The sequence below is a fragment of the Stigmatopora nigra genome, chromosome 14, assembly GCF_051989575.1.
Source record: "Stigmatopora nigra isolate UIUO_SnigA chromosome 14, RoL_Snig_1.1, whole genome shotgun sequence".
NCBI lineage: Eukaryota > Metazoa > Chordata > Actinopteri > Syngnathiformes > Syngnathidae > Stigmatopora > Stigmatopora nigra.
Window position 1 is genome coordinate 8,511,870 of NC_135521.1, and position 19,231 is coordinate 8,531,100.

Sequence of the window (19,231 nt, forward strand, 5' to 3'; positions counted from 1 at the left end):
AAGGCCACTGAGTTTGCTTAGCCCTATTTTTGTTCAAAATGTCAGTTTACTATTACTAAAATATAAAATGAAACAACAGTTATTCCCCATCAAATTATATCTTGTAAGATGATTTAGTTCATTTAGAACTGGGAATTGAATACAAACTGGATAATGCAAGTAAGGCATAGAGCACTTAGGACCAGATGTTAGACATTTGTGTCAGGTATTTTTTTGGTAGCGTATCTTTTACATTGCACCATTAAATCCAGTAATGTAGGTTGTGTGTGGTTAGAGCTCATCAGCTGCTTTTAAACTCAGATCTTATGTTTTCGTCTAATGTAATGCGTGACTTGGCTTGGCTCATTTAGAAAAAGGCGGATTTCATAGAGTTGACCTCACTTGATCTAATTAAAAAGCGAAATGTGTTGTTTGTAAACAGGAAAATCCAGCATGTCAAAAACAATCTTGTTTCATTTTTGGACACCAAAAACAATTGATGGTTTCCTGGTTTCTGCTATTTTTTCGGGATGCAGACATCCACTTCCTTTCCCAAGTTTGGTCGGCTATTTTTTGTCTTGTATGCGCTTTGTGTGAGAATTGGAAGTTGCCATGTCAACAAATTGGACTAAGATTGCTTGCGTGTTTTATTTTTTTTTGTCAATCATAGTCAGACATACATTCAGACCTATGGACCCCACAAAAAAAGCAATACTCTTATACCACTTTTTTTACTGCAATATCACACTTGATTTAAAGGGGTAAACTGTTTGTACACAAGTACGTTGTAATTGAAAAGGGAAAGCTTTAAGTAATCGTCACTATCTTCACAGTAAGCACTCAAAGATTAGTAGGTGTAATACATTTCTAATTCCTCAATTTATGTGTCTTGCAGGTCCAAATGCACAACTTCTTTACAAAATTACATCAGGTGATCCCCAGGATTACTTTGTCATAACCAAAGAGGGGGTTCTACAAACCAAGAAGGCCCTGGACAGGGAGACTCAGTCCTTCTACAACCTGGTGATCACAGTCAATGACCTGGCTCCTCCACCGATGACCCGCTTCACCAGCACGGCACAGGTGTCGATCATCCTCTTGGACGTCAATGACTGCCCACCAACGTTCATCTCCCAAAAGATGACCTATATCCAGGAGAACACACCAGTGGACACGGTAGTTTTCACTGCCCGCGCCACAGATGCCGACAGCGGTCCCAACAGCTATGTCGAATACTCTCTCAGAGGACCCTTCGGAAGCAAGTTCAACATTGGCACCATAGATGGCGATGTCAGGTTGATTGGAGAACTGGACCGAGAGGAGCTTTCGAACTATACTCTGACGGTTGTTGCCACTGATAAAGGCGAGCCACCATTATCATCCACTATGGACATGACCATATTGGTTCTGGACATCAATGATAACACGCCGAGCTTCTCGCAGAATATTTACGATATTGAGATTGAGGAGAACACTTTGACCGGGACAGACATCATCCAAGTGTTTGCCACTGATGCCGACGAAGGCACCAATGGGCAAATACGCTTCTCTATCTCAGAAGGGAATACCAACGGAGACTTCAGGATGGATTCAGTCACAGGGATGGTCTCGGTGGCCAAACAGCTTGACCGTGAAGTCCAGTCTGCCTATTCACTGGTTGTTCAAGCTTCTGATCGTGGAAGCAGTCCTAGGGTAGACAGGGCTACTGTCAACATCGTGTTGCTGGATGTCAACGACTGCTCCCCTACGTTTGAGCTCTCACCTTATACTGTCAATGTTCAAGAAAACCTTGAAGAGATACAGAGTAACATCTTGCAGGTGACTAGATTTTCTTTGAGCTTTTGTCAAGTGGTTAACATGATTAAGTTGTTAGAATGTAAATGATATTCACAGACAGGGTGTCTGAGATTGCTGTATTTTTTAATGACAATCCAGAGACCTCAAATGAGAAAATGCCCTGAACTGACTTCTTTTAACTAACTCAATAATTGTAGGTATGTGAGTAGATCACTACCACTAGTGAGATGGAGTCTCTTTTAACCGCATGTCATGAGAAAAACATGAGTGAACCAATGATTTAATGATACAGGGGTATAATTTGTCCTGCCCAATTTGTGCTCCACGGCATTTCACCAAAATATGCGGCTTGGCTGAAAATGCACTACAGAAATCATTACGTTTATGACCACCATGATGGGTTAAATGAGCCGCATATAAAAATGGAGGAGAACGACCGTACTCACGAGTCTGCTTACTCTTGATCAGTTGGGAATCAGTAACTGTTTCCCAGAGAAAATCCGATTGGGCGAATTGAATAAGCACTGAACTTCCTGCCCTCAACAATTACCTTCATGGTACTACTGTGATGAAATTAACCTTGTGGCAGTACACTGTTTGTTTTCAAGCAGTCAGCATATGATGTTGCTCAAGAATATTCTTTCTCATCTCCACATGATGACCGCTTATCCTCAAAGGGGTCGTGGGGTTGTGCTGGAACATATCACAGGCAACAATGGAGGTGAAACACAGGGCACAATCAAGACCTCGCTGATGCGCTAAACACTATTGCACCAGGGCCGCCCTAAAATAAACGCATATAATTAATCATAGAGAGACTACGTCAAAATTACACGGGAAAACTTTTTGGCAAGAAACACATTGCATACAAATGATTGAATCTCCATTTGTTTCACAGGTTGTCGCCAGGGACGACGACCAAGGCGCCAATGGCCAGCTCAGCTACATGCTCAGTGGTGGCAATGACGATGGCGCCTTCAGCTTGTCCTCAAGGGGTCAACTGAGTTTGACTCAGACTTTGGACCGCGAGATTCGAGGGAAATATGTTCTCCTGATCACAGCCACTGACTCAGGTAAGGCGGAATAAGTTGCTTAATGCTGGCATATTTTTAGTTGGGTTTGCAAGATTGTATTTAACTACACAAATTTGGTTTATCTGCTTTGTTCTTTCTCATGATTGGAGTGCTGTAACATATTTCTAGATTTGCCAAGAAGAAAAGCTTTGTTAGAATACATTGTAGGAAACTTGCCTGCCGTCAACAAATATTTTGATTTTGTGGACTGTGCACCGCTTTTGTTTTGTATGGGTCGATAATCCAAACATTGGAGAATTCTTACTGTGCATTATTTTTACGATCTTTTCCCCACAAGTCCATTGAGCGGCCTTGTATCTTGGGTTTATTTGGATACGATGGTATGGTTTGTTTTAGTCAGATAAAAGCTTAACTTGTTATTGCGCGAGGGCCAGTTAATGTACAGTTAAATGACTACATGCTTTGCCTTGTTGCAGCCAAATCACATAGTGTACTGGCTAAATATATGTTTTACCCCCCTCACTATGAAACACTCTAGCATAGTTTTCATGATCTATGGGTGGTTCTGTATCATTCCTGGACTGTGTAGAAGCGTTGGTGAGAATTGTTTCAAATGCTGCAAAGTTTTGCATTGTATGATCCCCGGAGAGTTGAATGAAGGGCTGAAGGAGTATTCAGTATTTGGCTTCCGATCAAAGTACTTTGGTATGGTTGCTGACGGACAGTGCTCAGCTCCAAATTTGAATGACCTTGCTACAACACCATAAATTTGAAAGAACAAAAGATGGAATTTTATTTTTACTCTTCAAAATGGCTGTTTTTAATCATGTCCTTTTGCTAGTGAAACCATTTTTTATCACATACTCTCTTTGTACGATGCTCCAAATTGGTGACAGCCCATAAATAGAAGCTATTGAGAAGGAAAATAGAAAAAAAAGGGTTCAAGGTCCAACTGTTGCCATCATAAAAATCATTGCTGTCATTCACTGCCCCCAGGGTGAAAGAACTTCTTAAAATATACATGCCAATATAAAATAAAATAAAGCAGTACACTTAACTTTAGGAGACACTGGGCATTTTCTCCACATCGGATCGCATTTTGTGGGTTGCTTGATATTTTTTTGCCATTCTGCGTTCAAAATACACAATAGCTAAAGAATTATAGGAGACTTAACATTTACTTGTAATGAGTATGGCCTTTGTTGCCATGATGACTAGGGACGGAACTAGGACGGCCTTTTCAGCTAAGTGGCTACTTGTTGCGATACAGATTATGAAGAGCAAAGTCAGTCCTCACAAAAACTTAAAGCCGTATTCGTAGTAACAGTTTCTCTTGCCTTGTGGTATCTGGCATCCTCCAAACACAACATGTTTTGTCTTTTTATGTGATACAAAACCTTAAGAGGATAGAGAAATGAGAAGAGCATTTTTATCTAATTATAATTATATATAATCGTAGTATTATAAAGTATTTTTGTCCAATTCTAAACATTGTATTCAGCCTATAAGCAATATAGTTTTAATGAAAGTGTAAAAGAAATCTTCAGGAAAACTTTTTGATGTAAGGCAGGAGGATCATGACGATTTATACATTTGATTAATATGGTGGCTACATATTTAGATATTTTATTTTACTCAAGTTACATGGATCTAGGTATACGCCTGTCCCTCCACGTTTTTTTCATGTTATAATTAGGCATTCGCTCGCTTGCAAATTCAGTTTAGAAGTGTGTGCCACATGGACAGAGTTGCCCGACAAGTGAACATACTAATTTAGTACTGGACGGCTTTTTTGCACTGTTCACATGCAGTCCATATTTAGAGCACTTGACAGCACTTCCAAAATATTTTGACAAGACATTTTCAGTACAATGTTGGTGAGAGCCAGCAAAGGGAAAGAGAGAAAGGATTTGGGTTAGAATATCAAAATATCAAAAAACCCATAATCAAGAGCCCAGTCTAAATTATCCAGTGTTTTTCTCACATTTTTGAGGCCTAGGCCCCGGGACGACGGCGCAAAATGCTTCTCCCAGACACAATTTGGCACCAAGAACTGAAAAGGTATACACTCCAGACATTTCTCTGTGTCTCCAATCTAGCTTGTTTGTGACCACCATGACATTTTAAAGGCTGTCATTATTCACCAGAACCCCAACCGGGTTGCCAGATCTTAGCCAAAGGGGCGGAAAGACAAATTGAGCCTGTCAGACAAGATATCAGCAGTGAGATTACAATTAAATGGACGTTTGAGTCTCTAGTAGTTCTATAACCTGTCCAGTGCCTATGTTTTGTCTTCAAACCAATCTGACCAATGTATAAACCGAAACTGTCAAAGGCAGTGAATGCTTTAAGCACTATTATAGTTATTTTTTTGTTTATAACACATTTATTGCCTTTAAAAAGGTGGACCCTCAAGCTACAGTTCACAGTCCCCAATTTGAGAACCATCAGTGCACAAACATCACGAGCGGAACATTTTCCCCACTGTGTTTACAGAAAAAGCTGTTTGCTGCATTCCTGAGAAAACAGCTATGTTTTATTGCCAAGATTTGGCATCAGCCAGAGGCAAAATGCAAAAATACCAGAAAATTAATGGTTTACTTTACCTGAATCCCACTGATAAAAAATAGCAATGCAGTAATATACACAGGAATGACTAGTATTAAAGGTAAAAGCCATAGAAATGTATACAAAACAGTTTAAATGATATTGTTTTTGAGCTCATTGAAGATTTTTTTTAAGTGTTTGTATGTGTGAGAACATTCTCAGGGTACAGTGACATGCTTTTACCACATCGGGCACATTTATTAAAGAGAAGCTATAGTAATTTGTTAAACCCATGCCCATTATGGTAGACATGGTTGCACAGAAAGTATATGTTTTTATATGTTCGATGTTTGTTTGTGTGCATTGCATGTTTTTAAGTGATGCTCTGAAAGTATGAGAGGTTTTTTTCCATTTTTTTCCACGATCTTGTTTTCTTCCAAGGAGCAAGTCAACATCTTTTTCCTGTGAGGTTTGAGAGAGAACAAGAAAACAAGTTCATAGATTTATTAGGTAACAATAGAGATCCAAAGGTGGTCTCATTGCAGTATTCATAGAATATTTGTCGATGATATCTCAGTGGAGGAAATTACTAATTCAAGCTTCCACAAACCGTTCCAAACTATCCAAAAAAACAACTTAAAACGCATTTTATTTAAAGTAATTTTACGGTCATTTTAGTTCTGTTACAATTACTTTCTAACAAGACGTTAACTTGTGCTCACAGGCAAGTTTGTAAGTATTTTCTAATCAGAGGTTCTTTGTGGTTTCTCTTTTTTTGTGGAAATAACTTTGGGCAGTGTATAGAAAATAAAACATTTAAAAGCGGTTTGACTTGCGTGTGCCTTGGCTAGGTGCGCCTTTTTACGATGTTTTTCTCTGCCGGCCGGCCAGCACGTTACTAAATTCTTTAAATGCTAATTTTATCCCAGCTAGTACTTACTTCTATCCACAAAATTATGTTTGATAGCTATCCAAAAGATACAAGACACTTTTATTTTGTATGGTATGAGCACTTTTTGCTGTGTGTGTGGGGGGGCCTTTTTGCACTAGCATTTGATTTTGTGGTTCCACTGTGCTTTTAATATACAAAAAGTCAAAAAAGGCTTACTCTAAGGTCAAAATTTCAACTTTCCAAATATTTTAAAACAATATGAATGATGCTGTTTTTGTCATAAGATCACAATAGTAAAATCACTTCATTAAATTTTACCACGAGCTTTACAATGCTGGGATTTGGATACTACTTCCGTGCCAGATTCCAAACCACTAAATCTCAGTAGCATATGGAGAACAAGTTAAGGCATAGGCGATCATTGAATGCATTTAAGAACAGGTTGACGTTTTATAGATAGGTAATTCTTATTAGAAAGATCTCTTATGGTCTGCATATATGTTGTTTTTGCGTTGTCGAGTTTGTGAGAAAGCTTGAGTTTACTCTGGTCTGTTCAGCACTGAAGACATCTCTCAGGCTGAACCCAGTTGAGGCTATTCACGGGGGGTTGCTTTGGACAAGGTCACATTAAAAGGAGCTTTGTCGCAAGGCAACAGGTTGTCAGAGGCGGAAAAATGTCAATTTTACCTAGTCTGTGGCCAATGTTCTCTTCATTTTATTTACACCGGCTCTTAAGGGCACAATTGAGCTGCAGTCCATAAAGTGTAATTAAGCGTTTAGCCTTAAGCTTCTATCCACAGATGGGCCATTTTATAAAATTTACACATGCATCTATCTCTTCTCGGTCAGTCCGTTCTCTGTTTAATGAATCCGGTTGTTTGAACGCTTCTGTCTTACTGTGTGCGTCTCGGCTCAAGATTTTTGTTTGGGCGGAAAACATCAGTCAGACACTCTTTGAAGGGACAGATTATCCCAGCATAGAAAAGCCAAACCTCCGTTTTAGCGCAGCTTAGGCTGGCCAACTCTGGGTAACTCACAGCCTTTCCCAGAAGGTGGGAGCCTAAGTTTCTTCAGACCCTTCACACCCTGTATCCCCCTTTTTTAACCCCCCAAGCAGTATGTCCTGTCATAGCAGCTGCAGCCATCAGAAAACAGATCTCTTAATCGCCATTAACACATGTATTTGTACCCCCTCCTGTTCACAAAGTATGGCTATGGCACCTTCTTGGTGGTTAATGTGATTTGTCCGGTGAAAATGTTCACTAATAAGGTGCTTAGAGTCTGCCATATGTTTACAAGAGACAATGCTTTGTGAATTTAGGGGCTTACACGGGGGAAGAGGAAGCAACAGATGGTCACATGGTCTCATTTAGTCTCATAGCCCTGAAAGCTTGTTATTTTAGACACCGAGCGCTTGGAGTTGCTCCGGGTTTTTCCAGATGAAACTGCTCAGATATGGTTCAGCAATTAGCAGACCGCAAGGAGTTAAACAAACAACCTCACTGGATTAAAAAAAAAAATGAAATCAAGTAGAGCTTCACGTTGCAGACCTCTTCACCCTGGAAAAAATATAACATTAATAACAAATATCAACACTCAGGCCTTTTGAATTAAAAGTGAACACATTTGAAACAACCAATGTAGCATATTTTCTCCCTTTCAGATGGAAACAACCAAAATGACTGGTTTTCTTTTATGGCTTAATTCATCTAGAATCCAAACAGTCACAATGATGAGTTGGTTTGACAGATGTTAATGGTTTTGTCATGAAATCTTGCAAATAAGTGTTTTTTTTTTCAATCAGCTGCTATTGTTTGTTTAAAGAAACATTGACCTTTTGGCCTTTTTGTCTATTGTAAACTCCACTTGCCTTTTAATCAAAACTTGAGGTCCAGTCATGCTTTGCTAGAGCCTCCAGATTAACCCCACCTAAATAAGATTAAATATACGCACACCAGCAGAGATGAGGTACTATGTTAATTGCTTTATCTCTTGTCCAATGGGTAATCAAGAAATTAGAAAAAGGAATGCAAACATTTGAGTTTGGAGCATACTGTATATATATAATCCTACGATTGTTGACTGGCATTGTTTTACACAGCGATTCAAATCAGAGGTCATTCGATATACTGATGATGATGATGATGATGATGTCATGTTAGTGAGGGTCCAGGAATGAGGGAAGGGACATTAAAAAAACCAAAAATTGCAACATGAGCAAGCACTGGATCACTGGTTCAAGACATAAATCCAAAGTCCTCTGTTTGTTGTTAGACACTGGAAACCGCAACTATTTATTTTCAAATAGAGAGCAGAGCAGAGTCATTTCAAGACCACAACACTAATAAGAATTTTTAATGTTTTCCCTTAACCTTTCTCCCCTTTTTTGGGCCTAAATTGAGTATTGTATTCATGTAAAAAACATGATAATTTAAGCAGCTCTGTGATCAGAATTTAGTAGCATGCATTGCAATGGGGTTTATTTTGGAGACAGGTTCGAATTAATGCACTGAGGCCACATTAAAGTGTTTATTTAACACAACTACTGCAAAAAAAAAAAAAAGAACAAAGGGCTTGGGGTGGTGGGAATTGCAGATGGAAAAATAGTTTTGTAACCACCAAGACAGCTGGCATTCCTGATGCAAAATTTCCAACAGCTCTCTTTCCGTGACAAAAAGAAAATGATGTCATTCGCTCAGTGTCGAACTCAGGCCGCCGAGCTGGCACCTGCATTGGCAGCAGGCTTAACGATCAATGACCCTGACAGTCTTTGGTAGATTCCAGAAAAGACTGAATATGATGCTGGATCATTCCACTCTGTCATTCCGTTATGAATAAGAGGATGTCATTGCAAGTTTTAAAAAGCATCCTTTGGTAGCTTTTCTCACACAAAACGATAACCAGAAAAATCAATTTTTGTACCCAATTGTATTGTAAGTGAAACAGTCAAGAGTAAAACAAAGTAACTATATTAGCTATCTAGTAATCAGCATGATAACCTGCCATTGATGACAGTTTTATACCCTTTTTTTTCTCTAGACAATAATCACATTTTATCTCCTTTAAGTCAGAGGATCAAAAAGTACTAGTGAATAGCTGAAGAATCTGTTATGGATATTTTCCTTTCAAAAGTGCCCGTCAATCCAACTAAATCTCTGAGCATGTCATTTTTATAATTTCTGGAAAATTGCAATTGCCACCCTGCCATATAATATATAGATAGCACTTTTTTTACTGACTATTTTGACTTCAGGCTCAACCACAAGTTTAGATTGAAAAATTGAACTGAAAATGTCTGATTTGAGTGTTTATTTGTTGGTTAATTAAAAAAATAGCCCTCAAATTTTGTTAACATGTCACATCTATTATCACACACTGTTAGAAGTGTCTAGTTTCAGATGAGTGGTTTACAAATAGGATCTGCACAGTGGCCTGCATGGTGACCAATCCAGGGGCCAGAGTCCAACTCATCTATGGTTTAACGCAGTAAAATATGCATGACATATTTCTAAACCTCATCTATGTGTGATCAACTCGGACCATTTGTTTCTGAAAATCAAATATGGCCCCTGACCGCACGACTTTGCCCACCCATGCACGAGAACACATTGGATATTGGGGAGAAATTTAAGAGTCGGAAACAGATCATATACTGCGGCTGCTGTGTGGATGTTGATTCATCAGGCATATTTTCTGCATCTCACCTTGAGCGTAACAATCTCCACGTCCATTAACACGTATTTGCATCCATGCCAAGGTATCCGATTCCTAGACGGCTAATTCTGTCGGCCCACGCGATGTAACAGGATCGACGTGAACTATTCGTACGTTGGACACCAGGCTCTGTGCAGACAGCTGCCAGGGGGTTATGTGATATCGGAGGGCTCCGAGGGGCTAAGACGGCACGTCTCCAGGCTTTGGCCGGGCGGCGTGAAGCGATACAGCCGAGAGAGATGTGAGAAACGCTTCCCGTCTGATCCCCGCGCCTGTCGACATGGTCGGGGTCGGCTCGGGGTCAGGGCCGCTCCATGAGAGTGTTTGAGGGCACTTTAAGGCAGAGGCGTGTTTGCGCCCAGCTTTCGGTGGATTAGCCTGAGAGATGTGCCCGTGCTTGTGGTGGACCAAGCATTTGCAGGTCAAAGGTGACGCTTGTGCTTGGCGGAGGAGACTGATTGTGCGTTCTCTCCAGACGGTAAACAGGTTGTGACATCACATCCTGGACCTGGGGGAGACAAAAGCATGGGGATTGTATGCAGATATATACACACGGTTTGTGTATGTTTCCCATCTAAATGGGGAAACAATGTTATCGTAAGGTATTTTGAGGCTGGTGTATTTTCTAATCTATTGGTTTATTATGATGAAGCCATTCTGGGCAATCTGTATTTCAGAGGTAGGGAACATATGGCTTGGGAGCCACATGTGGCTCGTTTGATGGGTGCTTATGGCTCTCCGCTTAGCTGTGAGCATGCATGCATGCATCCCATTGATTAGCGTCAGAGTAACCATTTTATCAACATAATTATGGGACTTTTTCTACTTTAAAGGCAGTGAAATGACTAAAAATGCATGTGTTTTCATGTATTTTTACTTCTAGTAAATTCTGAGTATAGCTCTCAATGAATAACAATTGAAAATATGAATTGTTTATGGCCCTCTCTGTCAAAAAAGGTTCCTAACCTCTGCTGTAGTTGGAAGTAACACAATACTTAAAGTATTAGAAAAGACTTTGTTTCTTCGTAGTCTTTGGAAAGTACTCAATGAAGAAAAAAATGGCTGAGGGCATAGGCAACTTTTGCTTCCCTCATTCATTTCTGTTGATGAGTATATACTTAAGTTTTTTTTTTTTTTTTACAATAATGGAGGGTTGGAGAGCGTCTGATTCCTGTAACACTGAATTTCAAGCTTCCTAACAACTTTCTGGTCAATTTTTAGCTATGAAATCCACAGTTTGGGAATCAGCAAGAGATCTTTCCTGCATTTGGCTAAACCAACCTATGTTCTACTGCTTACTAAAAAAAATAGAACGTAGAATCAAACTTTATTTTCTGGATAAAAGAGCCTCTTTGTCAAAATTCAAAATGATTTAAAATGCCTGGCAATCGCATTTTAGCTGTTTTGACTTGATTCAAGTGATGACAAATCCTAATCATTAATTTAACATTTGGTACACAATCAATAAAGTGACAAGCCCATAACGTTTTGGAGGAAGAAAAAAAATGTCTCGACTTGATAAGCGTTGGTGTTGTCTTGATAGCTGCTGAGCCCCTCTGAGCACTAAGCAGTTCATCTTTGATCAACAACACCGTGACTGCCAAACACACTTTGGCTGCCAAAAGCTGAAGCTAAAGTCATACAGACACTGTGATCAATTAAAGAGGATCAGTCAGCTCTAATCTCTTTCCAGGACAGCCAAATAAATGCAAGATTGAATATCAGACAAAAGATAAACGGCTTGAGTATTTCGGCTAATGTACAATCATTTTAAAACGTCATGAATTTGACAGATTTTTTTTTCCCGACCACATTTAAGCAGCAGACTTCCTCCTATAAATCTGCAATCATTTTGGAATTAAATGTTTTTTTTTTGTATAAATATTTGTGATAGTGGCAATAAGCCATCACCTAAAAGTCAATGTTGTCCATATTTAGTAGGAAATGGAGATCCTGAAATGGAACTGAAAGAGATATGACTCATTTCTTTGGGAAGGAGTCAAAGAAAAAAATGTGTTCTGTGGTTTTAGGGCCTTTTGAGGGGAAGTTGATCAAAATATTTACCTTTTCCTTCTATTTTTTTCCCCTGTGTGACTCGATTTTGTTTAATTCTAATTACCACTCTTTTTTTTAGCAGGAAAGCCAGGTAGATTTGCAGACATATATCTGATTATTAAAGCAAATTGATGCTTTAAGTACAGAAAAGCTCAATTATATAGCATTTGATTACTTTAATTGGCTTTTAGTCTTCAGTATCAGCCCCCATAATAACCTACCTTTTTTTATTTTTTGCTCTCGTTACCTAAACCATTGACTGTTTTTTTGGTCTATTATCGAATATGCCATTGGGCAAAACTATTTTACAGTAGTGAAAATAGTCTCATTATTGAATGTCAACGATTTTTTATAATAATCCGTCTTTACATCCATTATTTTCTGAGCATGATTTTTTTGAGGACATACGGTATGTATGGCTGATGGAAATGTTTGAAATGTGTCCTTTTCCGTCTCTATTCAAGAAAAGCAAATGAGAGCAAGCTAGGGTTAAAATCAGTCATTCTCTTTATATTCTTCAGAAAAGCAGAGATGGAATTAATGATGAGGTATTGAATGAATGAATAAATGTGTGATTCTTGTTTTTCTTTGAAACATCCACGCCAACTTAGCCTTAAGAGGAATCTCCATTTTGTTCCAAACCAAAAGCCCATTTGAGTTCTAAAATGAACACAAAACATTTGGTATATTCAAGATTTTTTCATGTCCTGATCTCACTGACATAAATTCCAATTCAAAACATAGCCAATAAACACACTGTGATTTGAGAAATAAGAAATATAACCCTAACCCTTTTCAATTCTGCATCCTCAGGAACTCCATCATTGAGTGGAACGGGAACGGTGACCATTCTGGTGGACGATATCAATGACAACGTGCCGATTTTCTCTTCATCCATCTTTCACACCACCATCATGGAAGATGCCCCCACCGGGACCGACGTGCTACTAGTGAACAGTACTGATGTGGACATTGGACACAATGGTGTCATAAGGTAAACTTGTCCTTTCATTTCCTTATCATTATGCCTTTATACTTGGTCTTTATGCCTCATCCGTTTTTCCACACTCACATCTCTACCCCATGGGGGAGCTGCTCAGGACCCCCTGCCATAAAATTCCCCGTCCCCCTCAATCCGGACGTTGACTCAAGTCCGTTCCCTCCATTTTCTCTCCAAACTCTATTGGGTACGCACAAGGGGGTGCCGCAGTGTGCTTCTGTTTCCCAAAACATGGTAATGAGGATGTTAATTGTCTATGACAGTACGAGGTGTACACATCGGGGGGTTTTAATTGAGAACAGAGCTGGTTACCGTCGGTTATTAGTTGGTATTCTCACGGGCCATTATTGTAGACTTAAGGTTTAGGACTTTTCCAGTACTTTTGAATAGAAGTTTGCCTCCGTGTTTTCTTCATACTTTCCCATAGTTGTTTGGGGGTTAGAAGGTGGTGTATACTTCATTTTGAGTTTACTTTCTTGTCGATCTGGGTTTAAGAGTGAGCAGTTTGCTATTCCTCTGACTTGCCGATGAGCTCTGAAAGACGAATCTTTGGGTGTTTGGACCATGTGCTTTTCACTCTTACTTTATATTTATAATTGAATTGATGTGGATGTTACTTTAATAGACATCTATTGTTGTTTAAAATATGGTCCAAGAATATACTTTAAAAAGAGGTTTAATATTAAAGCAGGGATGTGCAATTAATTTCACAAAGAGAATTATCAGCATTACATAGGAAATAGACCAAATGATTGCTTCCCTAAATTGTTGTTTTACTGGTGAGTCAGCACCATGGACAGAGGTCACACCTGTTCAAACTGGACAGCTGACCTCTGTCCATGGTGCTGACAATTAATGAACATGTACATGTAAATATGTAAAATTTTAACCACATCTTAATTCCCTTTGTGAAATTAATTGCCCACCCCTGTTTTAATATTAGACCTCTTTTTTAAGTGCATTCTAAGACCACAACATCGTCCGGTCACTGTGTTTCTCAGTTTGTGCTCAAAGAAAAAGTAAATTGTTCCTAACAATTCTGCCTATTTGATTCCAAACAGCTACAGTTTGACAGGAGGACACGGACAGTTCTCCATCAACCCCGCGACCGGACAGATTATCACCAGCTCACTGCTTGATCGAGAAGAGCGAGCCAATTACCAGCTGCTGGTGGTGGCAACAGATGGAGGGCAGCCGCAGGGCCTCTCCAGCTCTGCCACCGTGTCCGTTACAGTGGCCGATATCAATGACAACCCACCGCGTTTCCACCACCATCCTTATGTCACCCACATCCCCGCCTCCACTGCAGCAGGTAACATTCAAAACTTTCATTTCATAAGAACAATATCTGTTTACAGTTATTTACAAGTGATTAAGTGATAAAAGCTCTGGCACATTTTAAAATGATGTCAATGATTCAACAAGGAATGCAGTTACCCTAAGTAAACAGTATTACAATGAGCATATCATTTAATCTTGGAAAAAAAAGTTAGTCTACTAAATGACTCTTATCCAGAGCCAATGCATTTAAATTTATTCTCAAGACTATTTTCCATATGTTTGTCCAGGCTCCTTGGTCTTTGCGGTCACTGTCACTGATGAAGATTCTGGATCCAATGCCCAGCTGCACTACTCCCTGATGGGACGCAACTCAGACAAGTTCAAGATTGATCCCATCCGTGGTGCTATCACTGCCAACGAGAAGCTCTCGGGGACCTCTGAAGTTACTCTAACAGTTCGAGTCAAAGACGGAGGCGCCAATCCCAAAACTGACACAACCACAGTGACTGTGCGCTTTGTCAATGGTGGCAACTTCCCTGTCATTAAGCTGAAGGAGCATTCCTTCACATTCCCTGAGAGTCAACCAAACAATCACCTCGTCACCACTGTGACGGGATCTTCCAGGAGGGGCGGGCCGCTGTCATATTACATTGCCAGTGGCAACCTAGACAATGCCTTTCACGTTGACCAGCTTTCCGGTGACTTAATCATCAGACATCCACTGGATTATGAACACATTCAGAAATATGTTCTCTGGATTGAAGCCAGAGATCAAGGCTTTCCACCATACTCTTCATATGAAAGACTTGACATAACTGTACTGGACGTAAACGACAACCACCCAGTATTTGACAAGGACCCTTTCCATGCCGAGATTCTGGAGAATCTATCACCTCAACGAGTGCTAATGGTGTCTGCCGTGGATCAGGATAATGGATCTAACGGACAACTGGAATATGCCATCATTGAAGGAAACAAGGAAAACAGCTTTAGTATCAGTCGAGCTACAGGTGAAATACGAACAACCAGACCACTTGACCGTGAGAAAGTGGCACAGTACACATTGAAAGTCAAAGCTGTGGACCGTGGGACATCGCCTAAAACCTCTGCAGTGAAAGTCAAAATAAATGTGCTGGATGTTAATGACAATGCTCCCCGGTTTTCCAAAATCTTTAGCGCGACAGTGGCTGAAAATGCACCCGTAGGTTACACAGTGACCAGAGTTACCACCACAGACGAGGATGCTGGAGCTAATGCTATCAGTCGCTATTCAATCACAGACACCAGCCTCCCATTTACTATTAATTCTAACACAGGGGACATCACAGTTAGCAGGCCACTAAACAGGGAGGAGACAGATCATTACATTGTCAAGGTGTCTGCGCATGACTCTGGATGGACAGTTAGTACAGACGTCACCATATTCATAACAGATATCAATGACAATGCCCCCAAATTTAGTCGCCCATCATATTACCTTGATTACCCTGAACTGACAGAGGTAAGCTCCTTGGTAACACGGGTGTCAGCCACAGATCCTGATGAGGATTTCAATGGAAGAATATTTTATTTTATTCGGTCCCAGTCAGAGTATTTTAGAATTAACTCAAGCTCTGGGGAGATATTTGTCAAGCAGCAGTTGAGATATCTGAATTCAACAGGAGCCAGAAGTTTGAACATCAATCGTCATAGTTTCATCGTCACCGCCTCAGATCGTGGCATCAAGCCTCTGATGAGTGAGACCACAGTCATTGTCAACGTTGTCGACAGTAACGATAATCCTCCCGAGTTTGATTCACCCAGCTACTTTACTCCTGTCACAAAGAGTGTCAAAGTTGGTACTAAATTAATAAGGGTCATAGCACATGACAAAAAAGACTTTGGCCTCAACTCTGAAGTGGAGTATTTGATTACAGGAGGTAATAGCTCAAGTAAATTCAAATTGGATAAAATGAATGGCTATGTTACTGTGGCTTCGCCTCTCTCATCTGACATAAACAAGATTTTCCTCATGGACGTTACAGCCACTGACAGAGGAAATCCGCCTTTATCCGCCCAAACGGGAGTCCGGATTGCCGTAACTGAGGAAAACCACCACACACCTGAGTTCTCTCAAAACCAGGTCTCCGCTACAGTCCCGGAAAGCCTTGTCGTGGGAACAGCAATAAGAACCCTGTCAGCCAGGGACAAAGACAGAGGAATGAATGGCCTTATCAAGTATAATATTACATCTGGCAATGACAAGGGGTTATTTGCAATTAATAGTAAAACTGGGGTCTTATCCCTCATGCAGCATCTGGATTTTGAAGAAAATCAACAACATGAGCTGAGAATTTCAGCCACAGATGGTGGTTGGATTGCAAAATCCAGTTACGTGAGTGTCACAATTCATGTTACTGATGTGAATGACAACCCTCCAGTATTTAATCCTGATGAATATTACCCCATTGTACAAGAAAATGTCCCAAGTGGCACCACAGTGGTGAAAATGAATGCTGTGGACCTTGATTCTGGAGCTAATGCAGTCATGGCCTATGTCATACAATCATCAGACAGTGACCTCTTTGTTATTGATCCCAACACTGGCACCATCACCACTCAGGGTTTCTTAGATTATGAGGCTAAGCAGGTCTACCATTTGACCGTGAAGGCATTCAATGTCCCAGACGAAGAGCGCTGCAGTTTCGCCAATGTCAACATTCAGCTAAAGGGAGCCAATGAATATGTACCTCGCTTTGTTTCCAAAGAATACTACTTTGAAATCTCCGAGGCTGCTCCAAAAGGCACTGTGGTTGGGGAAGTTTTTGCAAGCGATCGTGACCAAGGTGACGACGGAGTAGTCTACTACCTCATTTTTGGGAAAAGCAGAAGGAAAGGTTTTGGCATTAACAAAAGAACTGGACAGCTTTATGTCACAGGTGCGCTAGACCGCGAGAAAGAGGAAAAGATTTCACTTCGAGTTTTGGCCAAAAATGCTGGGGCCATTCGTGGTGCAGATATCGATGAAGTTTTTGTCAACATCACAATACTTGATGCCAATGATCCTCCTGTCTTCACTCAGGAGTTATATGACGTGCAAGTCAGTGAAGGTCTATCACCCGGTGGTCTCGTTACTTTTGTGAGTGCCGAGGACTCGGACTCTGTTCCAAGTTGGAGCCGATTTTCCTTCTCAATCGCACCGGAGTTCGATAAAAAGATTTTTACTATTAACCCTAAAACTGGCCAAGTGTCTATTGCTGCAGCACTAGACAGAGAAACAACCCCTGTGTATAATCTAACCATTTTTGCAGTGGATACTGGCACACCCCCTTCCACTGGGAGCGCCACACTGATTGTAAACCTGGAAGATATCAATGATAATGGTCCAAGATTGACAACCACATACGCTGAAGTAATGGAGAACCAGAAATCTGGCACCGTGGTCACTACATTAACAGCTTCCGACCCTGATTTACCACCCAATCAAGGTCCGTACATATACAGCCTTCAAAATTCTGGCTCTGCCAACAGCTATTTTAATATAAACCCAACTGGAATGCTGACCACAAGTCGGGAGATTGACAGAGAACAGATTAGTGACTTCTATCTCTCTATCGTGATCAAGGACTCTGGTGTGCCTCAAATGTCCTCCACAGGAACTATACACGTCAAAATAAATGATCAAAATGACAACCCTTCAGAAGCCAGGTCCATGGAAATCTTTGTGCACTATTTCGGAAACATGTTTCCTGGAGGTCCTTTGGGGGATGTTAAACCCCAAGATCCTGACATTCAAGACAGGTTCCACTGCTCCCTCATTCCACCATCCTCTGCCCTCTTCAATATTCCTACTGGAACATGCAACTTGAACTCAAAAGCACGTTCAACAGATGGAAACCTTGAATTAACCATAAGAAGCAGCGATGGTGTCCATGGTCCAGTCAGCAACACAGCTCGAGTCCTTTTCATGGGCATCACAAATTCCACAGTAGATAACAGCATACTAATCCGTCTACAGTCTCACGGAGTCAGACACTTCCTGACCGACCATTACCTCAGCTTCTTACGCATTGCCAACTCTCAGCTAGCAGGACTGGGCACTGGGGTCCTGATTCATGGTGTGTTTGAGCTCAACAACCAGACTTTCGTGATGGTGGCTATCAAACGAGGACATGGACAATATGTGAACCCAAGTGGTGTGGCCACATTCTTCCAGAGTATCAAAGACGTTTTGAATAGACAGAGTGGCGTGTTAATAGATGCAGTGGACCATGATCCATGCACGCGGAACCCATGCCAGAACGGCGGCAGCTGCAAAAGGCGTCTCACTGTTGGGCCTGAGATGAAAACAGAAGAAAGTATCCCGGTGATCCTCGTATCCAACTACCCTTTGCAGCCTTACGCCTGCAGCTGCAGACCGGGATACACAGGTGTAGTCTGTGAGACTGACGTCGATGAGTGCCAGCCTTCTCCCTGTCACAATGGTGGCACCTGCCACAATCTGGTGGGGGGTTTCTCCTGCACATGTCCTGATGGTTTTACCGGCATGGCCTGTGAGAGGGACGTCAATGAATGCCATTCTAATCCCTGCAAGAATGGGGCTCTCTGCCAGAACTTCCCCGGCGGCTTCAACTGCCTCTGCAAATCTGGATTTTCAGGTACTACTAATGCAATCACACAGCAGTCGTGTTTTATATCAAACCAATTTACCATTTTACCACTCACATGGGACTATAAATTGAATATCTGGCAGCCATATTTGCTTTTGTAAAATAGATGCTTTGAGGGTAACTCTGTTTCAGAATGGAGTCTGTATAACATTGCATTATGTGCCTACACATCGCTGGCCACACACACACAGACTCAATTATCCTACTGTAATCCCACTGTGTGCTGTGGGATCTACTAATCACAGAATTTGGCCGTTGACAAATTGGCAGCTTTGTAAAAGAT

General features: G+C 40.8%; 1 protein-coding gene across 1 annotated transcript in view; it reads left to right on the forward strand.

The window, feature by feature from the left end:
- The window catches only part of fat4 (FAT atypical cadherin 4), a 71,491-nt gene that overhangs the window by 41,668 nt on the left and 10,592 nt on the right, over positions 1 to 19,231 (forward strand). The window contains exons 5-9 of the mRNA XM_077732924.1: positions 875 to 1,797; positions 2,675 to 2,849; positions 12,832 to 13,012; positions 14,080 to 14,330; positions 14,587 to 18,936. Coding sequence (XP_077589050.1) covers positions 875 to 1,797; positions 2,675 to 2,849; positions 12,832 to 13,012; positions 14,080 to 14,330; positions 14,587 to 18,936 — 5,880 coding nt within the window. The remainder of the gene's footprint in view (positions 1 to 874; positions 1,798 to 2,674; positions 2,850 to 12,831; positions 13,013 to 14,079; positions 14,331 to 14,586; positions 18,937 to 19,231) is intronic.